The 23,481-nt window shown below is 43.2% G+C and overlaps 1 protein-coding gene across 2 annotated transcripts in view; it reads right to left on the reverse strand.

Annotated features, from left to right (window-relative positions):
• GRB2 (growth factor receptor bound protein 2) overlaps positions 1–9,532 on the reverse strand; it is a 68,680-nt gene extending 59,148 nt beyond the window's left edge. Inside the window, exons 1-2 of one of the 2 annotated variants that reach the window (XM_073312001.1) lie at positions 9,412–9,532; positions 635–873 (exon numbers count right to left, since the gene is read on the reverse strand). In XM_073312001.1, coding sequence (XP_073168102.1) covers positions 635–712 — 78 coding nt within the window. In that variant the 5' untranslated portion in view covers positions 713–873; positions 9,412–9,532. Of the gene's footprint in view, positions 1–634; positions 879–9,411 lie in introns of both variants that reach the window. The other variant, XM_073312002.1, reaches the window with a different exon arrangement.
• Between the last annotated feature and the right edge of the window lie 13,949 nt (positions 9,533–23,481).

Here is a 23,481-nt window from a genome sequence, read left to right on the forward strand (position 1 = left end):
TTTTTTAAAAGCGAACAGATAACTTTATGCTGCCAAGCTGGAGGGGACTCAAAGGTCTTTGGTATATTGAGTAATCTACACACAAAACCCACCTAATCCACCCCAGGCATTCACTTACAGCTTCAGAGTTCCATTAAATACTCAGTGTTGCAGATTTATCACTGAAGTTTATCAACACAGAAGATAAAATTCAGTAACAATATTTGACAAGTGTGGTGACAAAAGATTATCTAATTATTCTTTGATGCAAGAATTTCTGGCAGAAGGCAAAGGAAAGAAACACTAAATTGGTGTCAATTATTTTAAATGTTTATCTTGTAGAAAATAATTCAATTAATAATAATATGTTCAGCACTTCACATTTACTTGATACTGTCTATGGTATAGCTAGCTCTCAGCTGTTAAACAGTCTGAAAAGATGGAAGATGCTGCTATTATACACTGAATAAACACAAAAATTTAAAATTGTGTCCTTTGCAATCAAAGTGGCTCTGGGGTGGAGAGACTGGAGAGGAAATGGGTTATGGGGGCAAATGGGGGGGGGGGGTGGAGACTCAAAAGATGCTGCGGACCGACTGTCTCAGGAAAAGAGTGGAAAGGAGGAAGTATCGCTGATCCCTTCCCCTGCACTTACCTTGAGGACATCCCCCCGTTTGAAGCTCAGCTCATCGTCTGCAGTGGCTTTGAAATCGTATTTGGCGATGGCTTCCATGCTGGGGCTGCTCAGCGTACAGCAGTGCGGGGGGTGGGAAGGGAGCTCTCTCTGAAGCCTCCTCTCCTCCTCCGGGGGCTCCCGGCTCAGCCCTCCCTCTGTCCGGCTGCTGCAGGGACTCTGGCTCCGTCTACCACATGCAAGGGAGAGCCAGGGACGATCTGCCCTGATGGAGAGAGAGACTGATCACCAGGGGAACTGTGGCACGGATGGATGGCAGGGGCCGCGCCCTGCGCCTCTCCCTCCTCCCGACCCAGACCTGGCTGCCGCTTCCTCTTTCTGCCGCTTCCTCCTCAGCTCCGGGCTCAGCCAGGAAGCACCAAATGACACATGCTGTGGCCAATAGCAGCAGCGACGTCTGCCGTGCAGCGGGCACAGCGCAGGCTCCCCCACTCCCAACGTGCGGGGAGGACGGGGAACTGAGCCAGCCCCACGACACCAAGCCACAGCAAGAGCAAGCACTTCCCACAGCGCCCTCACGGCATGCGGCTCCATACTCCGGCGGCACCTCAGGCTGTGGGGAGGCGGATGGGGGGAAACACACAGGCAGCACATGGGAGTGGGCACCCTGCCTTGATGCTCTTATCCTCCATGTGACACGAAGTCTCCCCCTTAAGAGCAGTGCGCGCACACCCCTTTTCACCCGTCAGGCATCACTCTTACAGAGAGCGGAACCTTCTCTGCCCAGACCAGACAGATGCAGGGTTGTAGCCATGTTGGTCCCAGGATATTAGAGAGACACACGGTGGGCAAGGCAGTATCTTTTATTTGACCAACTTTTGTCACAGGTGCTGGAGCTAGGGTTGCTGCTACTGCACCCCCTGGCTTTAAGTGGTTACCATTTTGCCCCGCACTGCTGACTTTTGTTGGTGAGAGAGACAAGCTTGTGAAAAGAAAAGGACTTGTGGCACCTGAGAGACTAACAGATTTATTCGAGCATCAGCTTTCGTGAGCTACAGCTCACTTCATCGGATGCAAGCTTGTGAGTTACACTGAGCTCTTCTTCAGGTCTGGGAAAGGTATTTATCTGTACACTCTGGGTACAAGATCAAAAAGAGATGTTAACTGCTTATGCTAAACTATTTCAAGGGACCATTCAAGGAGAAGTGCCCCATTAACACTTCTCCAGTCATGCAGGGAAGGAAAAAAGAGGCTGAGGTGGAGGGTTAAGTGGGTTACAGATTGTTCTAACAAGCCATAGATTCATGCATCCGATGAAGTGAGCTGTAGCTCATGGAAAGCTTATGTTCAAATAAATTTGTTAGTCTCTAAGGTGCCACAAGTACTCCTGTTCTTTTTGCGAATACAGACTAACACGGCTGCTACTCTGAAACATAGATTCAGTGTTTCTGTTCAGTCCATGACTTTTAGTATCTAGCAAAGTTATGAATTTACACTCCCAGGCTTATCTTTTGAAGGTGTTGTGTAGGTTTCCTTTGAGGATGAAGACTGTGAGATAAGATAGAGTGATCACTTTATGAACTGTTCACCCATTGGTGGTATAGTGTTTTTTGTCTTTTACCTTTTCCTGTGCAAGTTCATTTGAGGGGAAAAAATTGTCACATGCTTACCACCCACTAGCAGCCAGATCCCCACCTACTCCTCAGTGCCTCCCGCCCACCAGTGTCAGCTAATTCACGGTGTCCAGAAAGCACTGGGAGGAAGGGGAGGAGTGGGGACGGGGCACGCTCAGGGGAGGGGACAGAACTGGGTGGGAAGAGATGGGGTGGGGGCAGGGGCAAGACCTGGGGCAGAACGGGGGGTTGAGCACCACCCTGGGCCCGAAGGAAACCAGTGCCTATGCATTCTGTGAAAACGTAGAAGGAAAGACAGACATGGGTGACCAGTGTATGTACATCTGGGACTACACCCAAGTAGGGATGTAAAAGTTTAACTGGTTAACTGATAACCGAAACCGTTAAGACTGATGCTTAACGATTAAACTCTGCTACTGGCCAGAGCCCAGGACTCTGCTGCCATCCCAGAGCACGGTGGCCGGTGGCCCCGCGCCTGGCATGCCAGCGCATGACAGTAGGGCCCTGCATAAAACTTTTACACAGTTACTTTTTAAACCACTATTTACATCCCTACACCCAAGGGCATAATAATTTTCATATCACAGGGCAAAATTAAAGCAAATTAGCCTACTCCACCCTAGAAAAAGTTTGCCATTTAAAAGTGTCATTAGAAAACCTGCACAGACAGCAAGATTACATGCCTAAGCAACATCTTCTATATCAGCAAAAGTTTCTAGTGTAGACCTGGCCTAAGACCTTTTGACACACCATTCCATCAAAAAGCAAATCAAATGGACTGACGCCCCTTAAAATGTGCACTCCTTTTTCTTGATCTGTGGCCCATTCCCAAATATCCCAAGAGAACCTGCTTCAATACAGAAATAAAATCCCCTTTGACTGCTCACCCCTAGTTGTCACCTACCACCCAACGATGGAACCCATATGTGGGATCAAAACTACAACCCATAATTTATGGGAACCCCAACGTGAACAAAAATCTTTCCTGAACCCTCACTTCTGGCCTTCAAACAACCTCCCAGCTTCTCCAAACTCATCATCAGAAACAAGCTCCCCACAGGCGAACCACACCAACTCAAAGTGGCACCAGACTCCACCAGAACAACAGATGCAAAAGCTGCACTGCTACAACGATCATCACACAAATCTTTCAAGATCCCTGGATCCTATACATGCCTACCACAATATGTGGTGTATCTCATTCCATGCACTAAATGCCCAACAATTATCTGGGTGAAACCAGACAATAACTACATTCTCGAATGAACTCACAGGAAAGACAAAAACATCTTATCACCTGTGGGTGAACACTTCTCAAAAAGAAAAGGAGTACTTGTGGCACCGTAGAGACTAACAAAGCTCACTTCATCGGATGCATTCAGCTGTAGCTCACGAAAGCTTATGCTCAAATAAATTTGTTAGTCTCTATGATGCCACAAGTACTCCTTTTCTTTTTGCGGTACAGACTAACATGGCTGCTTCTTTGAAACTTCTCAAAAAGCGATCACTCTGTATCTGATCTATCAGTCCTCATTCTCAACGGAAACCTGCACAACACTTTCAAATAATATCACTTTTTACAGCAGCAAATTTGTTAACTAGCTGGGATGTAGTGAAAAATGATATTAACAAACATACAAATATCACTTTTCACAGCAGACTTACTCAGCCCTGGCAAGCTGGGGACAAATTAAGCCTTCATAGACTTTCAGGTCAGAAGGGATCATTATGATAGCCTAGTCTGACCTCCTGCACAACGCAGACCACAGAAACTCACCCACCCACTCCTGTAACAACCCTGGATGAGGAAGTGAGCAGGGAGGTAGCAGGGGCCAGAGGCGATGAGGGGGGTGGTGAGCCTGATGCCAGCACCAGACCCTTAAGTCCAGCAGCCAAGGGATGGATCACGCCACTGTGCAGACAAAGCCCTGCAGACAGAGCCCACAGCCAGAGCCCGGCACCGCACAGCTGGAGCTTGCCACCTGCCACCCCAGGGCAGAAGTCAGAAGTCTGAGCCCCACCACCCCTGGGAAGGTGGGGAACTCACACTGACTGTCTGCTCTTCCAGTGTTTGTGGCTCCAAAGGGGGGTAGGGCCCAACCCCTCCTGGCAGTCCCAGAGAAGGGGACGCTGCTTTGCCCGCCTCCGCCCCAATCACTGCCCAGGAGGCTATGGCCACAAGAAAAGCCCCTGGTGGCCACATCTGAGAAACACTGCCTTAGCATCACAGCTAAATGCAAGATGGAACAGACTGTTTAGCGTAAGTAGTTAGGACATATTCAAAGGCAGCAGTTCTCAACCAGGGGTATGCATACCCCTGGGGATACACAGAGGTCTTCCAGGGGGTACATCAACTCACCTAGATATTGGCCTGAAAAGGGAAAAGTTGAGAACCATTGTTCTAAGGCAATGGCTCTCAACCATTTCAGACTACTGTACCCCTTTCAGGAGTCTGATTTGTCTTACGTATCCTCAAGTTTCACCTCACTTAAAAACTACTTGCTTAAAAATCAGTCATAAAAATACCGAAGTGTCACAGCACACTATTACTGAAAAATTGTTTACTTTTTCCATCACTACCATATAATTTTAAATAAATCAACTGGAATATAAATATTGTGCTTACATTTCAGTGTACAGTATATAGAGCCGTATAAACAAGTCATTGTCTGCATGAAATTTTAGTTTCTACTGATTTCACTAGAGCTTTTTATGTAGCCTGGTGTAAAACTAAGGAAATATCTAGATGAGTTGATGTACTCCTGGAAGACCTCTACGTACCCACCAGGGGTATGCGTTCCCCTGGTTCAGAGCCATTGCCTTAAAATATGTGTTAACTACTTATGCTAAATGACAGGTTTCAGAGTCTGTTAGTCTGTGTCCGCAAAAAGAAAAGGAGTACTTGTGGCACCTTAGAGACTAACAAATTTATTTGAGCATAAGCTTTCGTGAGCTACAGCTTAGGGTTAGCTACAGCTCACGAAAGCTTATGCTCAAATAAATTTGTTAGTCTCTAAGGTGCCACAAGTACTCCTTTTCTTTTTACTTATGCTAAACAATCTGTTCCATCTTATATGTAGCTGACACACTTAAGAGTGCCCTTCCCAGACCTGAAAAATAGCTCTGCATGACTTGAAAGCTTGTCTCTCTCACCAACAGAAGTTGGTCCAATAGAAGATATTATCTCACTCACCTTGCCTATACCCTGGGATTAACACAGCTACAACTACACGGCATGTAACATACATGTTGACTGTTGTAGGGTGACACCTCCTTTATTTTGAATGACAGAACTCAAATGGAAGAGGTCTCCCGGCAGCCACACTAATTAGCAATTGCTAGTTGCTACACAGAACTAGTTTTTGCTACCTAGCATTCATAACTGTGGGTGAGATTTAGCTGAACATCAGGCACTACAGCTACAAGCAAGTTAGAGAAGGTTTTTTTTAATAAATTTGTATAAAAATGATTATGTAGTGAGTGTCACGAGAGAGAGAGAAATGAGAACATGCATTGTATGTCCAAGTCACTCAAGAAACCTTTTCATCCTCTTTGTTACTATCAAGTAAGATAGTGTAATTATGTACTTTGCCCAACAGAAAATGCATCACAGCATCAGCAGCCCCAAAAAACAACCAAACTGAGTGTGACTGACAGATGATTTCAATCAGGTTGAACCAAGAAAATAATTCATGAATAAAAAAAATACACCCACCATCCCAGGCTTGTGATAGTCTTTGCCACACCACCAGCTAAGTGTGATTGTGGGTATTTGCTTTTGACCAGGTACTGGCACCAGCAGAGATGACAGACATTTTGCAAAAGACTAGAGTTTACTTTAACTCCATCAGCACAGAGAGATAAAAGTACAACCAACACAAGAATACATGTTACTAAAATTAACAGATGGCCTAATCAGAAAAGTGACTAAAATTTTACCAAAAGATTTATACCACTAAAAGGTTTCTTATATCTCACCTTACTTTAGGGTGGGGCAAGAGATTTCACTCACACTTTCAGTTAAAGTCAGAGTGTTTGGGGGACAGGGAAGAAGGCAGAGAATAGAAATAAAGGTAACTTCTTATTAGGAAGATGAATTTTAAATTTGGGTTGGAATGTAAGTATTTACAACGCACCAAGCCCATTATATCTTAGCAGCAATCAAAACTCTTATGATTCCCTCTGCTTCACTGTTGAAATACCACAAGGGAAGGTAGAAATTTTTATGCTGCTCCTGCAGCAGCCAATAGTGCTACAAGCTCTTCCTTGGTTTTACTCCCCATTCTTGCTGTCCTAGGAAGTAGCAAGGGCAGAAACAGAAACATAGATAGCTTAGGAGGGTGGGAGAGAAGGGGGGGGAAAATTAGGTCTAGTGGCAGCACCTAATAATTCTGAACTGGATTTGTCCCCATATTCTGATAAACAGTAGAGCAAGTCTACTGCTAGGGAAGGAAAGCCTGAGTGGTGGGGAAGGTTGTGTCATCTTGGAAACACACAAAGGGAGACCTCAAACAACAAGGGTAAAATGAAACAGGTGAAAGGGGAGAGTCCATGCATTCATCTGAGTTGCCTAAATAAGTGGGTATAACAGTATGAGCTAAGTATAGCGAGGCAGTGTGCAAGTTCAATTTTAAACCTATAAATGCAAAGATATTCACAGTTAGAGAGGATACCCCAATCTGTAAGGACATAAGAATAGCCATGCTGGGTCAGACAAAAGGTCCATCTATTCCAGTATCCTGTCTTCCAACAGTGGCCAATGCCAGGTGCACAGAGGGAATGAACAGAACAGGTAATCATCAAGCGATCCATTCCATCGCCCATTCCCAGCTTCTGGCAAACAGAGGCTAGGACACCATCTCTGCCCATCCTAGCTAATAGCCATTGATGGACCTATCCTCCATGAATTTATCCAGTGCTTTTTTTGAACCCTGTTATAGTCTTGGCCTTCACAACATCCTCTGGCAACGAATTCCACAGGTTGACTGTGCATTGTGTGAAAAAAATACTTCCTTTTGTTTGTTTCAGTTGTGCTGCCTATTAATTTTATTTGGTGACCCCTAGTTCTTGTGTTACGAGAAGTAAATAACACTTCCTCATTTACTTTCTCCACACCAGTCATGATTTTATAGACCTCTATCAATCATTCCCTAACTCCCTTCCTAACTGTATTTCAGTTGTCCCAAGGATGCTTTGTCAGAGAACTGACCATCACCGGATTTTCAGCCTTAAATAAGCTTCCTGTTTTTTCACTGACTGCTAGAAGCTGGGACTAGACAACAGGGGATGGATTACTCGATAAATTGCCTTTTTCTCTTCATTCCCTCTGAAGCATCTGGCATGGGCCACTGTCACAGGATACTGTGTTAGATGGACCATTGGTCTAACCCAGTATGGCCATTCATATGCTCTTATACTGCTTTTTTGATGGACCCCATCAGGCATGTGATCACCTCAGCAGGTGATCCTCCCGGTCTCCAGTCACTGTGGGATGCTGGGGCTCCGCTCCAAGCAGCCCCAGTGAGCCCAGTTTCTCCTGAGAGCCCCTCTGGCTTCTGCTACAGCCCTAACAGCAGCTCTTGCAAGACTGCCCCCAGCACCAGCAGGGACTAGCGCGGTCAGGGCCACAGTGCATGCACAGCCTTCCCTGGCACCCTTGGCGGGAGGGCACTTGTGCCCGGTCCTCTTTTCTACAGCTTCCTCATTTTTTCCCCATTGACATTATTTCTTAAATCAAATGCAAAATAACTATTTAAAAATCACCTAGTATTCTAAAATGCTTTAACACAAGATGATGTCATCTTAAGAGACAAAATGAAAGTGATTCAATAACCATCTGTTTTGTGCAAAAATTTGAATGCCAAGAGGTTGGCTTAGAAATGAGTGAATACAGGTAGCAACTGGTTTGTAGGAGAAAGCTAGGATATTCCCTACTCCCAATCTTCCAAACTCTGCTCCCTGACTGTTAAGTGTTCAATCATTTCCCAAACAGGGGATGAATTCCCCTTCTATCTATTTTGCTCTTTTTTAAGTTACATTATTTACCTTACTCCATAATTGAGATCTCTGTGTGACTTCCTCCACTTCTATGAGTTTCACAAATTACTTAAGACAAGGAATAGAACCTGCTTATTAAAACTGTATGAAAAAAAACACACCCACAGACCTCAACCAGGAAGTGACAGCAAAAAACCCACAACCCCTCCCCCCACAAAACACCACATGAACACAAAAAAAAAAAAAAAAGAGAGAGGGAAATCTGAAATACCTCTCCCTACCTCCACCCCAAAGACCATATGTGAAGCATGAGTTTATGGACTCTTATCAGAAGTGGTAAACGTTCACACCTTCCAGGCCACAACCTGCCCATAACACTTTATCCTCAGAACTGGCCTGAAGTCACATGGATCCCCAACTGAATATCAAAAATTGGCCCATGCACCCAACATAAGACAATGCAAACTATAACACTCAGCAAGCCTACAAATTGCTATAGTTGCCAATGATTTCCCTCCCAAACCAGTTCTACCCTCAGAAGAGTACTGAACTGGCAGTAGGGTTCATCTTTCCAGTAATTCACCAGGAACCAGAGAATGAAAAAAACCAGGACAGTATTTGCATCTATTACTTGGGTTGAACCAACCCTGCTGCTTTCAATTCACTCCGTGCTCCAATGAGAAGCTTCTAGCTGTAATTAAGTAATGACAGGAGCTGCAGAGGCATACGGCCTGCAGCTCGGGGACTAAGGAGATGAGCCACTGCGGAAATACCCAGAGGCATGGCCCTATGCTGTCAGCCTGCCCCCTGCCCCCGCGGGGCACGGCGCTGGGAATGGGTCAACTCCCGGAGAAGAAGTGTCCGGCTCCCAAAGAGCTAAGGGCTTCAGCGGACGAGTGACAGGGCGGTCACAGGCGTGAGGCAACGGCCCTAGGAGCCGCAGTAGGCTCCCTGGGGGCCACGGGTCAGCGGCAGGCTCCCCGGGGGCCGGGGCCTTGACTCCCACACCCGGTCGGGGGCCGGACCCCTCGGGGCGGAGGCCCTGGGAAACGCCTGTGCCCCCGATCCGGAGTCCACGGCCCGGCGGGTGGCTCCGAAGGCGGCGCCACTGCCCGTCCGAGCCCCCCGTGTCGGCGCCCCCCGGCAGGGCCTCCCCGTCCCACTCACCGTGTGGCGCTGGGGCTCCGCTCCGAGCGGCCCCGCCGAACCCAGCTTCGCCCGAGAGCCCCTCCAGCTTCCGCTACAGCCCTCCTAGGAGCTCTCGCGAGACTGCGCCCAGCACCGGCAGGGGCTTAGTGCTGTCAGGGCCACAACGCATGCGCAGCCTTGCTCGCCACCCTCGGCGGGAGGGCATTTGTCCACAAGCGCGCGTGCGCGCGGTTTTGCGGGTCTAGCCCCGATAGCCTTGAGGTGTGTGGGAGTAGCGTTGTACATGTCAGTGCGCAAGCGCAACATTTGCTGCGTTACTGACGCTGCAGATACCAGTACGCCTGCGCAGGACCTTGCCAGTGCCAGTGCAGTAAGCTATAGAGTCCCTAGTGAGGCAGGATCTTATTGTGCTGGACATGGTGCAGACACAGTGGGTCCGTACCCTGACGAGCTGACAGGCTCACGAAGGGTGGGGAGAGGGATCCAATCAGACAGGTTTAATAGACACATGTATTTGCATTTTTATTACAGATTAAATGCCAATTCTCCCCATCTGACCCTCATCTCAGCCATCATCCACTGGTAGGTTTCTCACAGGCATCACAGCAGAAATGGGTTGTGAGGAGAGATTTGAAGGAGGGGGAAAAAAGCAGGGGCCTTACAGAGGGCAGCACTCTGCAGGCAGAAGGGGTAGCATGGAAGAAGGCACAGAGACATTCCCATGAGAAGCTGACAAACAGGTGAATAAAGCTGGTGTCCTTTGCAAAAGTGTGGGGAGGATACAAGTTGGGAAGAGGCAAGCTGGCAGGTAGAGGTGATCAGAGCTATAAAGGGCCTTGTTGAGAACAAGGAGCCTGAATTTTATTTGGTAAAGCAGAAGAAACCAGGGGTGTGATTCAGAGACTGGTGTGGCCAAGTCACTTCACCCTTCTGCCCTAGTGTCCCCATCTGTAAAGGTTTCAGAGTAACAGCCATGTTAGTCTGTATTCGCAAAAAGAAAAGGAGTACTTGTGGCACCTTAGAGACTAACCAATTTATTTGAGCATAAGCTTTCGTGAGCTACAGCTCACTTCATCAGATGCATACTGTAAAGGGGGATTAATAATATTTATCCAGACATATTCCAGGGTGTTCTGAAGATTGAATAGTTAATGTCTGTACAATGTTTTGAACAATGAATGTTTGTTATAAAACACCACAAAAATGCTAAGTACTCTGAGTAATAAGGCTCTAGCTGTTTCAAACTGGGCATCCAGCATTAGTGGGGACTTTTGCAAATGTTGGCCTTAATCTCTCTGTGCCTCAGTTCCATATCTATAAAATGGGGGTAATATTTCTCTCCCAGTGGAGCTGAGATAAATTCAATACAATTGGTGAAGCATTTAGAAACTATAGCAATGTGCACCATAGAAAAGCCAATGAGAACATTAATAATATCATATTCACAGCAGAGGTGGGACGGTGTGTAGTAAATAAGATGTGGGCAACACATTTAATTATGAGGACAAAAAGAAACATTGTATAGCTACCCATTCAGTGAGTACCATCCATCTTGTGCACTCAGTGAGACGGGGGTCTCATGGAAAAAAATATAATGTGATCAGGTAATTAAAGAGTGCTTCATGATGCATATGCACAAGAGGGCAGAATTCTTTCTCTGTTGTTGTTTTTGTTTGTTTGTTTTTTGTAATGTAATTCTTAAAAATGTAATTACAGTATACCCTGAAGCAGTTGCCTAGGTAAAAGTCTGGCCTGGATTCCTTGACAAAGCCAACCCTGTTTAGAAGAGTTAGCTTTCTCTGGCTCTCAAATTAGAAGGCTCCTTTTAAAAACAGAAGCTTTTCTACAGCTGTACTCCTACTCCCATGGCCCTAGTGCATGGAAGCAGACCTCAAGTCCTTATTAATCAGTTTTTGGAAGTAGTTATTAACTCCCAAATAGACCAAATAGAGAGGACTTTTTTTTTCAGGATTCCAGACCTGTGAATGTGGGTTCTAGGTGTGGCATACATGGTATTAACTAGAGATGAGCCCATGCTGCAGCACTGAAACCTAGGTTTACCCAAATTTCAGGGTGCCCTGGCTGCAAGTTTTTCATTCAAGTCCCTCTCTAGTGTTGGAATAGATATTGAAGGTTTTAATTTGTATTTTTAATAATTTTTAATTATTTTTAATTATGTATCACAGAAAGTCACATATTCTGAGTTTACAGTGAGGCTGGACAACATTGGCCTTTTTATACCCGTAGGTCTGTTGGTCTCCCTGTGAATATACTGGAAAGATTTACAGATCCATACACAGAAAGAGTAGGCTAGCGTATCAAAATATGCACCCTAAAATGGATCATGGATGTTTTCCTCCTTGGTTGTGCTTCTGCAAAGATCCAGTCTGCTAATGTGTCAATTCTAAATGTTTGAACAGTTGGAGACAAATTCTGAAATTATTTGGAGATGAAGGTTTGTACCTTAAGTCAATGGAAAGACAACTTCCCCCTCAGAACAACACTATACTTCATGGGTTTGAATTTCATCTTGGTCTAGCTTGGAGTCACATCTTCCCCCTACCACACACAGTCTTTTAATGGTGAACTATTCAAACCCTGATCTGGAGAGGTGAGTAGAATTAATGTTAAAGAGGTTGAGGGTATTCCAAATGTTGTCATAATTATTATCCTGTATTTTACATATGAAGCAGGCCTAGAGGTTAAGTGACTTATCCAAGATCATATAATGAATCAGTGCCACAATCAGGAATAGAATCCAAGAACCTTAGTTCTCAGTTCCCAACGTTAGGCACTAGAGCACACAATTAAGTCTCTGGTTTCATGTATGATCTCAAAGTGGCAATTTGGGAATCTTGTGAGAAGATGCCATACCAGTTATAGAAAAGGAAAAAATATAGCAGGTGTTAACTAGCTGGAAAAAGAGGTAGATATAGCCAACAGCTGTCAGTTGTAAAATGGTTGTTTTAGGGCTGCAGCTGCTTGCCTTTGCTCCAAAAAGGCATTATGGGGGGAAAAGTCTTATAAGAGGGGAAACCTGTAATAAGAATAGTTAGTAGGAAGTCAGAGGATTGTACAGAAGGTGCTGTTGATAAAGGAATTGCTTTAGTATTTGTTTGTCATATACTGATTAACTGAGTAGGTACTAACAGTATACACACAAATCAATGGATAGTGGTGGTTTTTGTTTTGGCTTTAGGTACTGTAGTATTCTCTTGTAACTACAGTGGGGAAGAGAGTGCTGCTATAGTTAGAATGGAAATCCTGACACAACCTTAATGAGTAAAAAGGAGAGTCTGTGACTGTGTCTAAAGGATCAGTTTTCAGAATTTTATTGTAGTTTATGAATTGCTTGAATATTCTATTGTAGTTTGTCGTGATAAAGTGTAATCTCAATTAGTTATGACTATTTTAAGAACTGCCACCTGAGTAAAATTTGTCTAATGTCTGACATTTCCTTTGGATCCCTTTGTAAAATGCTCTAGAACAGTCAGGGGTACAAAATTAAAAGTGTAATTCTTTGCTATGAATAGATTGGAAGAATGTTTGTTGAGAGGTGAAACATATTTTTGTATAAACAGTTATTTCAGGCTTAAAATTACTATTTGGAATGTTGAAACAATGTTACTGATCAAGGTCAACATAGTAACTGATGACAAGGTATAATTATAGTATAGGAGTTATGTTGATACAGTGTTACTGTAGACACAAGTCATAAAGATAGCATTAGTGTTCTTTTGACACAATGTGTTTGTCCTAAGTCTGTTAATATATGAGACCTATTGGTAGGGCCCTACCAAGTTCACGGTTCGTTTTGGTCATTTCAGAGTCATAGGATTTTAAAAATTGTAAAAATCACGATTTCAGTTTTAAAATCTGAAATTTCAGGGTGTTGTAATTATAGGGGTCCTGACCCAAAAAGGAGTGGGGGGTGGGGTGTCTCAAGGTTATTGTAGGGGGGGTTGTGGTACTGCTACCTTTACTTCTGCACTGCTGCAGGTGGCAGCGTTGTCGCCAGAGCTGGGCAGCTGGAGAGAGGCAGCTGCTGGCAAGGAGTCCAGCTTTGAAGGCAGAGCTGCCACCAGCAGCAGCACAGAAGCAAGCATGGTCTGGTATTGCTACCCTGACTTCTCTGCTGCTGCTGGTGGGGCGCTGCCTTCAGAGCTGGCCACCTGGCCAACAGCCACTGCTCTCCGGCTGCTCAGCTCTGAAGGCAGCACAGAGGTGAGGGTGGCAATACCATGATCCACCTAAAATAACCTTGTGACACCCCCCCCCCCCGCAACTCCCCTTTGGGTCAGGACCCACAATTTGAGAATGCTGATCTCCCCCGTGAAATCAGTATAGTATAGGGTAAAAGCAGACAAAAGATCAGATTTCACAGTCCATGATGTGTTTTTTATGGCTATGAATTTGGTAGGCCCCTACCTATTGCTTACTGCTACACTATTGTAACCCAACCTAACACAGTGTGGCTTTGTCCCTCTGTAGGGCTAGATCACAGAGTGTGGTTTTTGAGTCTGCTTCTGCCTTTGAAGTGGTCCTTTCTCGCCATCAATAGAGGTTTATGCTTTTAGACCCAGAGCTGCCAGGTTCACTACAATATAATGTAATGATTCTGGATGTAGGGATGACTGGGATGCAACTTCTCCTAAACTACTAGAAGTTGGAACACATGCTACATGTCATTCAAAGGTTAACTTTCTCTAGAGTTGCAGTAAATTCATTAATGTAGCCTGGGGCCTTTCTTAATATACCCGTTCCCTCAGTAAGTATCTCCATAGTGTACTACAGAAAATGTACAGTTCATGCTCCTGACCTTTGCCACTACATCGGTGCTGCTGAGCACACTAAACATACTTCTTCTGTGGAGTGCTAATGTGACTGGCTAAAACTAACTAGCAAGATATTCTAGACACGCTTTCTTTGTTTTGTTTTAAATTAGTGGGAAAATGGCCTGTTACTCCATCTTGCTCAGAGAGGGTGACTCATTAAACTTCCAAGCCAGTGTTAGAAGCTAGCTCAAAAGTGGCAAAGCTTGAACTGGAGCCCAGAGGCCTCAGCCTCAAATGAAGCAGCAGCAAGGAGTCTTTGTCCTCCACAGTGGTGGGGAAAGCACTGGAATAAAAGGGGAGGTGTAGTCAGAAATATAAATGTGCTTCTTAAAGAAACAAAACAAACAAACCTTTATAACCCACATATTTGCTGTCTGTGTGTCTTTTACTCCTATCTGTTCCATCTAATGCCAAACATAGGCCATTATGTATCACCTATGGAACTGATACATCTATGAAAGAGGAAGCTATAGTGTGTTCCACCTCATGCATGATCAGCAAAAAATTATTAACAAGGTTATGATGGTAGAATCTTTCAGTGGTGATGTTGCAAGAAGCAACATCCCATTGGGGTTGTCAGATCACCAGGTGGAGCAGCAGGGCTGCAGCCAGATAAATCCTAGTATGACTTGTAAACTACACAAAATTGACCTGGAAAAGTCATTGGAGGTTGAATGTGGAACCCTGATTCTTGCTGCTTGTTAAGATGGAAAAGGAGATCACTAGCACTGTCTGAAGCAAGATCAGCTGTCTGCAAACTGGCACTGTAAAATGAGAAGTAGTTAGGAAAAAACTTGCTCCGTCTGGATAGGGCATTGGACTGGGAGTAAGAGAGCTGGATTCCACTCCCATCTCTGCCAGTGACTTGCTGTGTGACCTTGGGCAAGTCATTTCACTGCTCTGTACATCTGTTTCTCCTCCCATTCTTTGTCTGGTCTATTTAAATTGTAAGCTCTTGAAGGCAGGGACTGTCTCATGTTTGTTTAGTATCATGTGCAACTGATTTTAGCGGGGGCCTCAAGGTGCTACTCTAATAATTATGGTAAAGCAGGCTATTGGCTATAGGTGGTAGGAACTATCAGCAATAATCAAACACAGATTTAACTGGGAAGAACCCTGGGGGAGATAACATTTATTCTATTGCCATTTACTGTAGTTCTAGGACAAAATTTTGAGTAGTTGCCCTACAGTTCCTTCCTGTTGCATCAACATTTAGTGCTGCTAAAAAGATCTTAGCAAATATCTAAAGACTATGCTCAAAAATTATTTTTAGTTGCTTGTTGCTTTTTTTTAAATTTTTTAACACATTTTTCCTTATCTGGGCAAAGGCACCAATCCTCAATGAGCCCTACATCCATACCATGTTTCAAGCCTCAGCCATTTTTACTATAGCCATATTTAATTATGATTGGAATTCTTACCCCCCCCCCATGTAACTTGAAAACAGCTGAAGGGATTTTAATCAAGCTTTCAAAAAACAAAACAAAAAACCAACAACTTTAGGCAGAGTCCATACACTGAATACTTCATCCCAAAGGACAAATGTTCGGGACAAGTGTGAATGTAACAGAAACTGTTTTTCTGTCTTAGTTATGGCGAGGGTTACCATTACTTGCTTTAATGCTGCCCAGGAGAGGATAGGGCTATAGCAAGGAATAAACAGGTGAAGCTCCCAGGGAAATCTCTGAGCCAAAATCAGCACTGTCAGAAGCAGCCGTGCAAGTTACACATCTGCAGCCCAATCATTCCATTAATTGCATGTATAAATATAACAAGCCAATGGGGATGCTCACAAGTAACTAATGTGACTGCAAGTAAGTCTATCAGAAAAAGTGTGCAAGTGGTGAATGCATTGACTAGGCATTCAGCAGATTTTCAAAATGGGGGCCTAGGTGATGAAAGAGGTTGTAACAAAAAAAGCACTAATGGGTGCATGTATGATAAAACAGCACCCAACATGTGCACTTGCATCTGCATTCATATTCCTGCACTTTAACTTATGCCCAGACCATATTCAATGCTCCTGGAGCCAAATTCAGACTTGATGTAAGCAGTTGGAAATCTCACTAATTACAATGGAAGTTGCACATGCTTATGTCAGGGGCTGTGTTTGGCTTCCATAGGATACCAAGCAGGTACAAGTTACACTTGTTTTTTACACACCACCCTCCTCCTAAATGTTAACATGGTGCAAATTACACTGCTTTGACACTTACATTATTAACATGTAACTCACATCACCATTTATGTCACGGCTGAATTGTCTTGAAGGCTTCTGATCTCTTGAGAGAGTACCTCCAGCATCTTCCAGGGTCCTTTAGGCACAGATTATATCAAAGATGAAAGGGTGCTAGCATACTTTGCTTGGCCAGTGCAGCGATTTCCCCTGAGAATTGAACTAGACTTCCCCCTCTAAGCTGTCTATAGCATGGCTTTCTGATGTGGTTTATGTAAAGTAACATTTGTTGAAACCCTGCTCGCAACAACCCTAAACTAGATTGTTTCAGTCATAACATGGACAGGAACTCAATGGCCCACAGAACTGTTAAACTGATTAATTCTGTTCTGCACGATATGGGGTCAATGAAAACATCATGAGAGGAAGTTACAAGAATGGGAGATGAGAGCAAAATGTAGTTTTCTACCTAGACAGCAATTAGAGAGAGGAGGAAGAAAATGGCTGATGAAAAGTAGTTTTTAATCTTCTACCATTGATGTGTATTTAAAGTACAGGAATAGTTCAATATCTGTTGAAACCTTCATCAGGGGACTATATTCTACTTTGGAAGGGGAATGGTTTGGATTATCTAAATAGTCTTTTCTATCTTGGGCTTCTGTGGTTTATGTGTTTAAAATTACTACTCTTATTGTGTGGCAACTATATTAAATCTCTGTAGGTATGGGGAACTAAGATCTGCATCATCTTCGATCTTCCTATAGAATGAAGTATATGTTAGTTGAGAGGTATGTATATTTCATATCTCTAAAATGAGCTAGGGAGAGGTCTTATGAAGCTAAACACAGGAATGACTGTCAGGAACTTGTGATTTCTAATCCATCTCCAACACTAAATTCTCTCTGAATAGGTCTATACTGCAATTAATCAGCCATGGTTGGCCTGTGTCAGATGAGTTGGGCTTGGGCTACAAGGTTGTTTAATTGCAGCATAAACGTTTGGACTTGAGCTGGACCCTGTGTGGGGGGAAGGGCCCCAGACCCCACGCTCCAAACCGAGCCCGAAAGTCTACACTGCAATTAAATAGCTCTGTAGCCTGAGCCTCATCAGCCTGAGTCAGCTGACATGGGCCAATTGAGGGTGTTTAATTGCAGTGCAGACATACCCTCTGTGGCCTTATTGGGATCCAGGAAGTGGACGGGCGAAGCTCGTCCAGTGCTAAAGGATCCCCCCCTCAGCCTAAGGGGGAGATCCACAGGACCTGGGAAATCAAATAATTACGGGGGACAACTAATGAACAACAGGGACGGGAGTGCGGTCAAAGGGTCAAACGAAGGGAACCGGACGGGGACACCGAGTAGAGAACCCCGGACAGCACCCACCGCTCCTCAAAGGCGTCAAGGGAGTCAGTGGACGCCGCCCAGAGGAACTCTGCCCGGAGGCGTGAATGGACAGAGGATCGGAAATAGGCCCCGCAGTCGCAGGAGACTCCATCGGCCAACCTCCTCACCCTGGTTTTATAGATGGCCACTTTAGCCAGGGCCAGGAGGAGGTTGACCAGGAGGTCCCACGACTTAGTGGGGCCACGGACAGGGAGTGCATAGATAAGGAGGTGAGGAGAAAACTGCAACCAAAACCTTAACAAAATATTCGTGAGGAGCCGGAATAGGGGCTGCAACCTGGCGCACTCCAGATAGACGTGCGCCAGGGTTTCCCTCATGCCACAAAAGGGGCAGGTGTCCGGGATTGGGGTGAACCGCGCCAAGTACACGCCCGTGCTCACGGCCCTGTGAAGGAGCTGCCAACTGATATCCCCGGTGGGCCTCGGGACTAAGGCTCTGTGGCACTAGGCAAGTCACTTGAATTCTCTGCTTTAGTTTCCTCATCTCATCTGTAAAATGGGGCTAATACTTATGTCATAAATATAAAGGGAAGGGTAACCCCCTTTAAAATCCCTCCTGGCCAGAGGAAAAATCCTCTCAGCTGTAAAGGGTTAAGAAGCTAAAGGTAACCTTGCTGGCACCTGACCAAAATGACCAATGAGGAGACAAGATACTTTCAAAAGCTGGGAGGAGGAGAGAAACAAAGGGTCTGTGTCTGTATGCTGTTTTTGCCAGGGACAGAACAGGAAGGAAGTCTTAAAACGTTTAGTAAGTAATCTAGCTAGGTATGTTAGATTATGATTTCTTTAAATGGCTGAGAAAAGAACTGTGCTGAATAGAATGACTATTCCTGTCTGTGTGTCTTTTTTGTAACTTAAGGTTTTGCCTAGAGGGATTCTCTATGTTTGGAATCTAATTACCCTGTAAAGTATCTACCATCCTGATTTTACACAGGTGATTCCTTTACTTCTATTAAAAGTCTTCTTGTAAGAAAACTGAATGCTTTTTCATTGTTCTAAGATCCAAGAGTTTGGGTCTGTGGTCACCTATGCAAATTGGTGAGGATTTTTACCAAACCTTCCCCAGGAAGTGGGGTGTAAGGGTTGGGAGGATTTTGCGGGGAAAGATGTGACCAAACTACGTTTCCCAGTAAACCCAGTTAAAGTTTGGTGGTGGCAGTGGAAATTCCAAGGGCAAAGGGTAAAATTAATTTGTACCTTGGGGAAGTTTTAACCTAAGCTGGTAAAAGTAAGCTTAGGAGGTTTTCATGAAGGTCCCCACATCTATACCCTAGAGTTCAGAGTGGGGGAGGAACCTTGACAACCTATCTCACAAGTGTTTAATCTGTAAAATGTCCTCCCACAGACAGAGGAGGGAAGCACTTTACTCCTCTGCTAGATTATTTAAATTTCCTTTCTGTAATCTTCACCCTCATCCATAATATTGCCGCCAGTCTCCTCTCAAGTCAGAACCTGTCACCCACAGAAATTGTGACCCTGGTAGCTTAATGGGTAAGGCTCCCTGAAGCAGAGACTGTGGCCTTGAGTCAACTAGAGTGTAGTCTCTTAAAAACACCCAGCATGCACCTGGTGCTATACAAATAATAAAATACAGGTAAATGCCAATTATCTGTCTCAGAAGACACTTCCAGATTTAAAAACAATTTTTAACTTTTTTGAAATGACACTGATTTTGGGGATATTATTCCATATATCAGATTATCCAAATCATGTACAGACTGGTTTCTGATCACTAGTATTTGCATGTAATAAACTGTCTGAAGAGACTGAAGAAGAAAGATGTATTTTTCCCAAGGAAATGATTCAGGCAAACTGCTGTGCAGAATGTAGAGAGTGGGTGTGGATAATCCTTCGACATACCCCAGATGATTTTTCCAGTACGCTAAAAGTTTCATACCATAACATTATTCTGGCAGCTGTAGGAGAAGCTGTGATCTGTCTTATACCTCTGTGTCTACAGGAGAAGAAGAAATAAATTGGGTGAGGCAAATATGGGAATGCTGGGAATGTAGGCACAGCAAATAGGGAATGCTGGGAATGAGATTGCAGAGATTCTTGTTGCAAGAACATCACCTTTTTTGCCTCTTCCCTCCCACTTCAATCCCTGAGCTAGCAGCAGCATGAAAATCAAGCTCTTTCAGCCTATATGTCCTAATCTGAAGCCCTTCTATTAATGGGTCATTTGGTCCTTAATTTGGAATCTACTTTTTAAAATTTGTCCAGAGCTGCAAGTGTCTCATAAAATATTCCTCATGCCATAGAAAATACTGTGTATTTCCTGAACACTTTCAGCCTAGTTCTGAGAGTCACTAAGTACCCCTATCTCCCGCAGCAATCTATGTAAATTGTGTATTCTCAGTGTCTCTCAGGATGAGGCCATGTGCAAGTTTGGGGATGCTGTTTTTATAATAGAACATATGTGTTATGTAGCACCAATATGTTGCCCTTCTGTAGCCCCACAGGACTTTAAAAAACAATAATTAATGAAAGGTCACTGTCAAGTAATTTAGGCCCCAAGCTTAGGTTTTGTACAAATAACATTTTACAAAACCTAATATTAATAAATATATTACCACCATTTTCTAAAAATTAAATTAAAACTGTTTTTTGGGTCTGGATTTAAACATTCCCCTGCAGTCTAGGCATTGCAGGATTATGCTAATACAAGAGAACCAGACAATGGAAACTGATAGAAAAAAGAAAGTGACTAGTCTGTTTCCACTGTCCATGTGAAGAAAAGCAAAGTAATAAACAGCACAATTGAGGACCTACAAATGAGATGTTTAAAATTCTTTCAATTTTAGTAATCTAAGTTAGAAATAACACATATAAGGGCATTTGTGTGTGTGTGATTTAACCTGGTATTGCCCCTGCAAGTATTATAATCCTTATTCTACAGATGGGGAAATTGAAGCAAAGACAGGTTAAGGGACTTACCCAATATCTTACACTAAGTCAGTGTCCAAACTGGCAATAGAATAAAAAATTCCTGACTTCTAGTTCATTGTTCTAACCATGAGACTACTCTCTCTCTCAGGAAATCTTCATAACATAGTGCCATAGCTTATTTTATGTATATATTTCAACAGTCTTATAAACTAAGTCATTACCACAGTCTGTTTTTTTAATGGCCCATCTAAGTGTTGGTGCTTGTGAACCAGACAGAGCAGCCAATCTGCCAAAATTATGCTCCTCAAATTTAACAATTATAGATGTCAAGAGTGCTTGTAAAGCCACTTAAACATCACCTGCAATAAACAGGGATTGTTCTGACTTTTACAGGCCAGAAAACAAAACTCAGCCAGGCCTCTAAATCAGAAACTAAAGAAATAAAAATAATCAGGAGCCTTGCAATGAAACTGTGAGAGCCGGGGAGAATGTAATAAAGCTTACTATGCGTGTTTCTATGGTCACAAAGAGAAGAAAGGACATGACTGCTGTAAGAATGAGAACCCTGTGGCCAGTATTGCTATACCTGGGACCCAGAGTACACAATAAGAGTTAGCCATTGCTGATGTTAGGAAACGAAACAATGAAACTAGAGTTGGCTAACCCCTAAAGGATCTATTTATAACTCTGGAAGAACCTGTAAAAGGGAATTGGGTATAGCTGGAGTGTGCCATCTCCCTTTCTTTAGTACAAAAGGGGCTCCGCTTTCCTCCTTTTACCCAGTTTAATCATCTGTCACTTTCAGTACAGCTTAGAATAGTCAGTTCAATTTCCTTTCATGAGAAAAACAAAGCAGATCCCGTTTTTTAGTAAAGCCATAAAAAAGCAGAATACACATTTCATATGGAGCATGTAATATGTATCTTCTATATAAATATACATTAAGTTAAATATAATTGGAAAAAAACACAACACCCTACGATCAGTGTTGTCCAGATAAAATGAATATTCCAAGTACTGCCCACAATCACCCTTAGATGATATTAGTCAACTCTTGTATATTATTTTTTGTAAGTAACCCCTTTCCAATCACTTTTTTTTCCACTTAATTTCTCTCATCATCATACAAACTTCAAAATATTGTCCTTTTCTAACGTTTGACATAAAACATATAGAAAAAATTAGTTAGAGCAATTAATTATTTTTTAAATGTAAGAATTCCCCTCTACCCGTTTTAAGTTATTTTAAATTATTTTGCCTTATTGCTTATACACGCTACGCAATCAAACATTGGATTAAAAACCTCTTCAATGGCTTGCTACAGAGCTCCAGGTACCGTGAAAGAGAAAAGGAAAGGACATTTTGCATACAGTACCTGCTTTAAAGTGCTCTCACTCCAATTCTCATTTCTGCACTACCAGCAGCAGCACATTCTGACTGAGGCTGACTGAAAGGCACATGCAGTGAGGTCAAATAGTTCCCTTGGAACTGTCGCCTATTGCAAACCATTCGGAAGGCGGAAGCTTACTGCAAATTGAGCTGTAGCTCTATCAGCACATATGTTATCATCCCAAGAGGAGATAGTATATCCATACACCAAAGGCACTAGGAGCATGAATAAAATATTTTCAGACTGTGCATATTGGCTTGCAAAAATGAATTCCTATTACATGCACATCTTCCCTACCACAATGGCGCTGCAGGCCTGTATGAAGTGAGTCAATAATGAAAAAAAAAAAAAGCATTTTGTAAATAGTTTTAGCAGCTAATTTGGAAAGTTATTGTAACTTAATCATCCTTTTCTATTCCCCTGTATAAATATTGCAGTTTTCCAGAGTAATCGTCCAAAACCACTATTATAACCCATAAAATTTTAGACCACTCTTCTAGAATATGATAGGTTTGATAGTATTTTTACAAAATAAAGATAAAAATCAGGAAATAGTTTTAAAGCTAAGACACAAATAAATCAGTGTATCCCACTGCAGAACAGGTCTGTGTTCTGTGGGTTTTCAAGTACTCAAAACAATTGGCATGATTTTCTTTTAATCTCAATTGTTAATGATTCTTGATTAGGTATTTTCTATTCAGTTTTCCTTCTCTATCCCAACCCAGGAATAGGTAGAAATTAAGTGACCTTTCTTTGAATTTCTTTCTTAATCCTTCAGAAATTACAAGAGGGTTTAATTTCTTTGGGTTCCTGCTCTTCAGAGCATCTTTATAATAATAATATTGTATTTCCATTATGCCTTTCATCTAAGAATCTCAAAATGTTTTACAAACATTATTCAGTTCAGTCTCCAAACAACCCCAAGAGGTGAATATTATTAGACTTATTTTATATATGGGGAAACTGAGGAACAGAGAAGTTAACAGTCCAATCCATTAACCCCTCTGAGTGCAGAATTCCCACTGACATCAATAGAAATTCCATATATGGAATGTTCATAGGATAAGGCCTATTAGTGATGTGTCCAAGATCACACTCTGAATCAGTCTCTGAACCAGGATTAGAACCCTGAAGCCCTGACTCTGGTCCCTTGCTCAGTATCTACTTTCAACCTGACCTTTAGATATTATTTAGAAAATATCTACAACTTAAAAGTACTTAATTTATTTTAAAAAATGGAAAGCGGAACTAAAAAGATGCACATGTAGCATTAAGTATGTCTCATGATCTTAAACTGTTACAGCTCTTGTACTCCTATACCCTCTTCGCTTCCCTTTGCTTGTCATTCCCTGATGTTATGTATAATCTAGATTGTAAAATATTCAGAGATCTGTCT

This window comes from Lepidochelys kempii, chromosome 14, assembly GCF_965140265.1.
Source record: "Lepidochelys kempii isolate rLepKem1 chromosome 14, rLepKem1.hap2, whole genome shotgun sequence".
NCBI classification, from domain to species: domain Eukaryota; kingdom Metazoa; phylum Chordata; order Testudines; family Cheloniidae; genus Lepidochelys; species Lepidochelys kempii.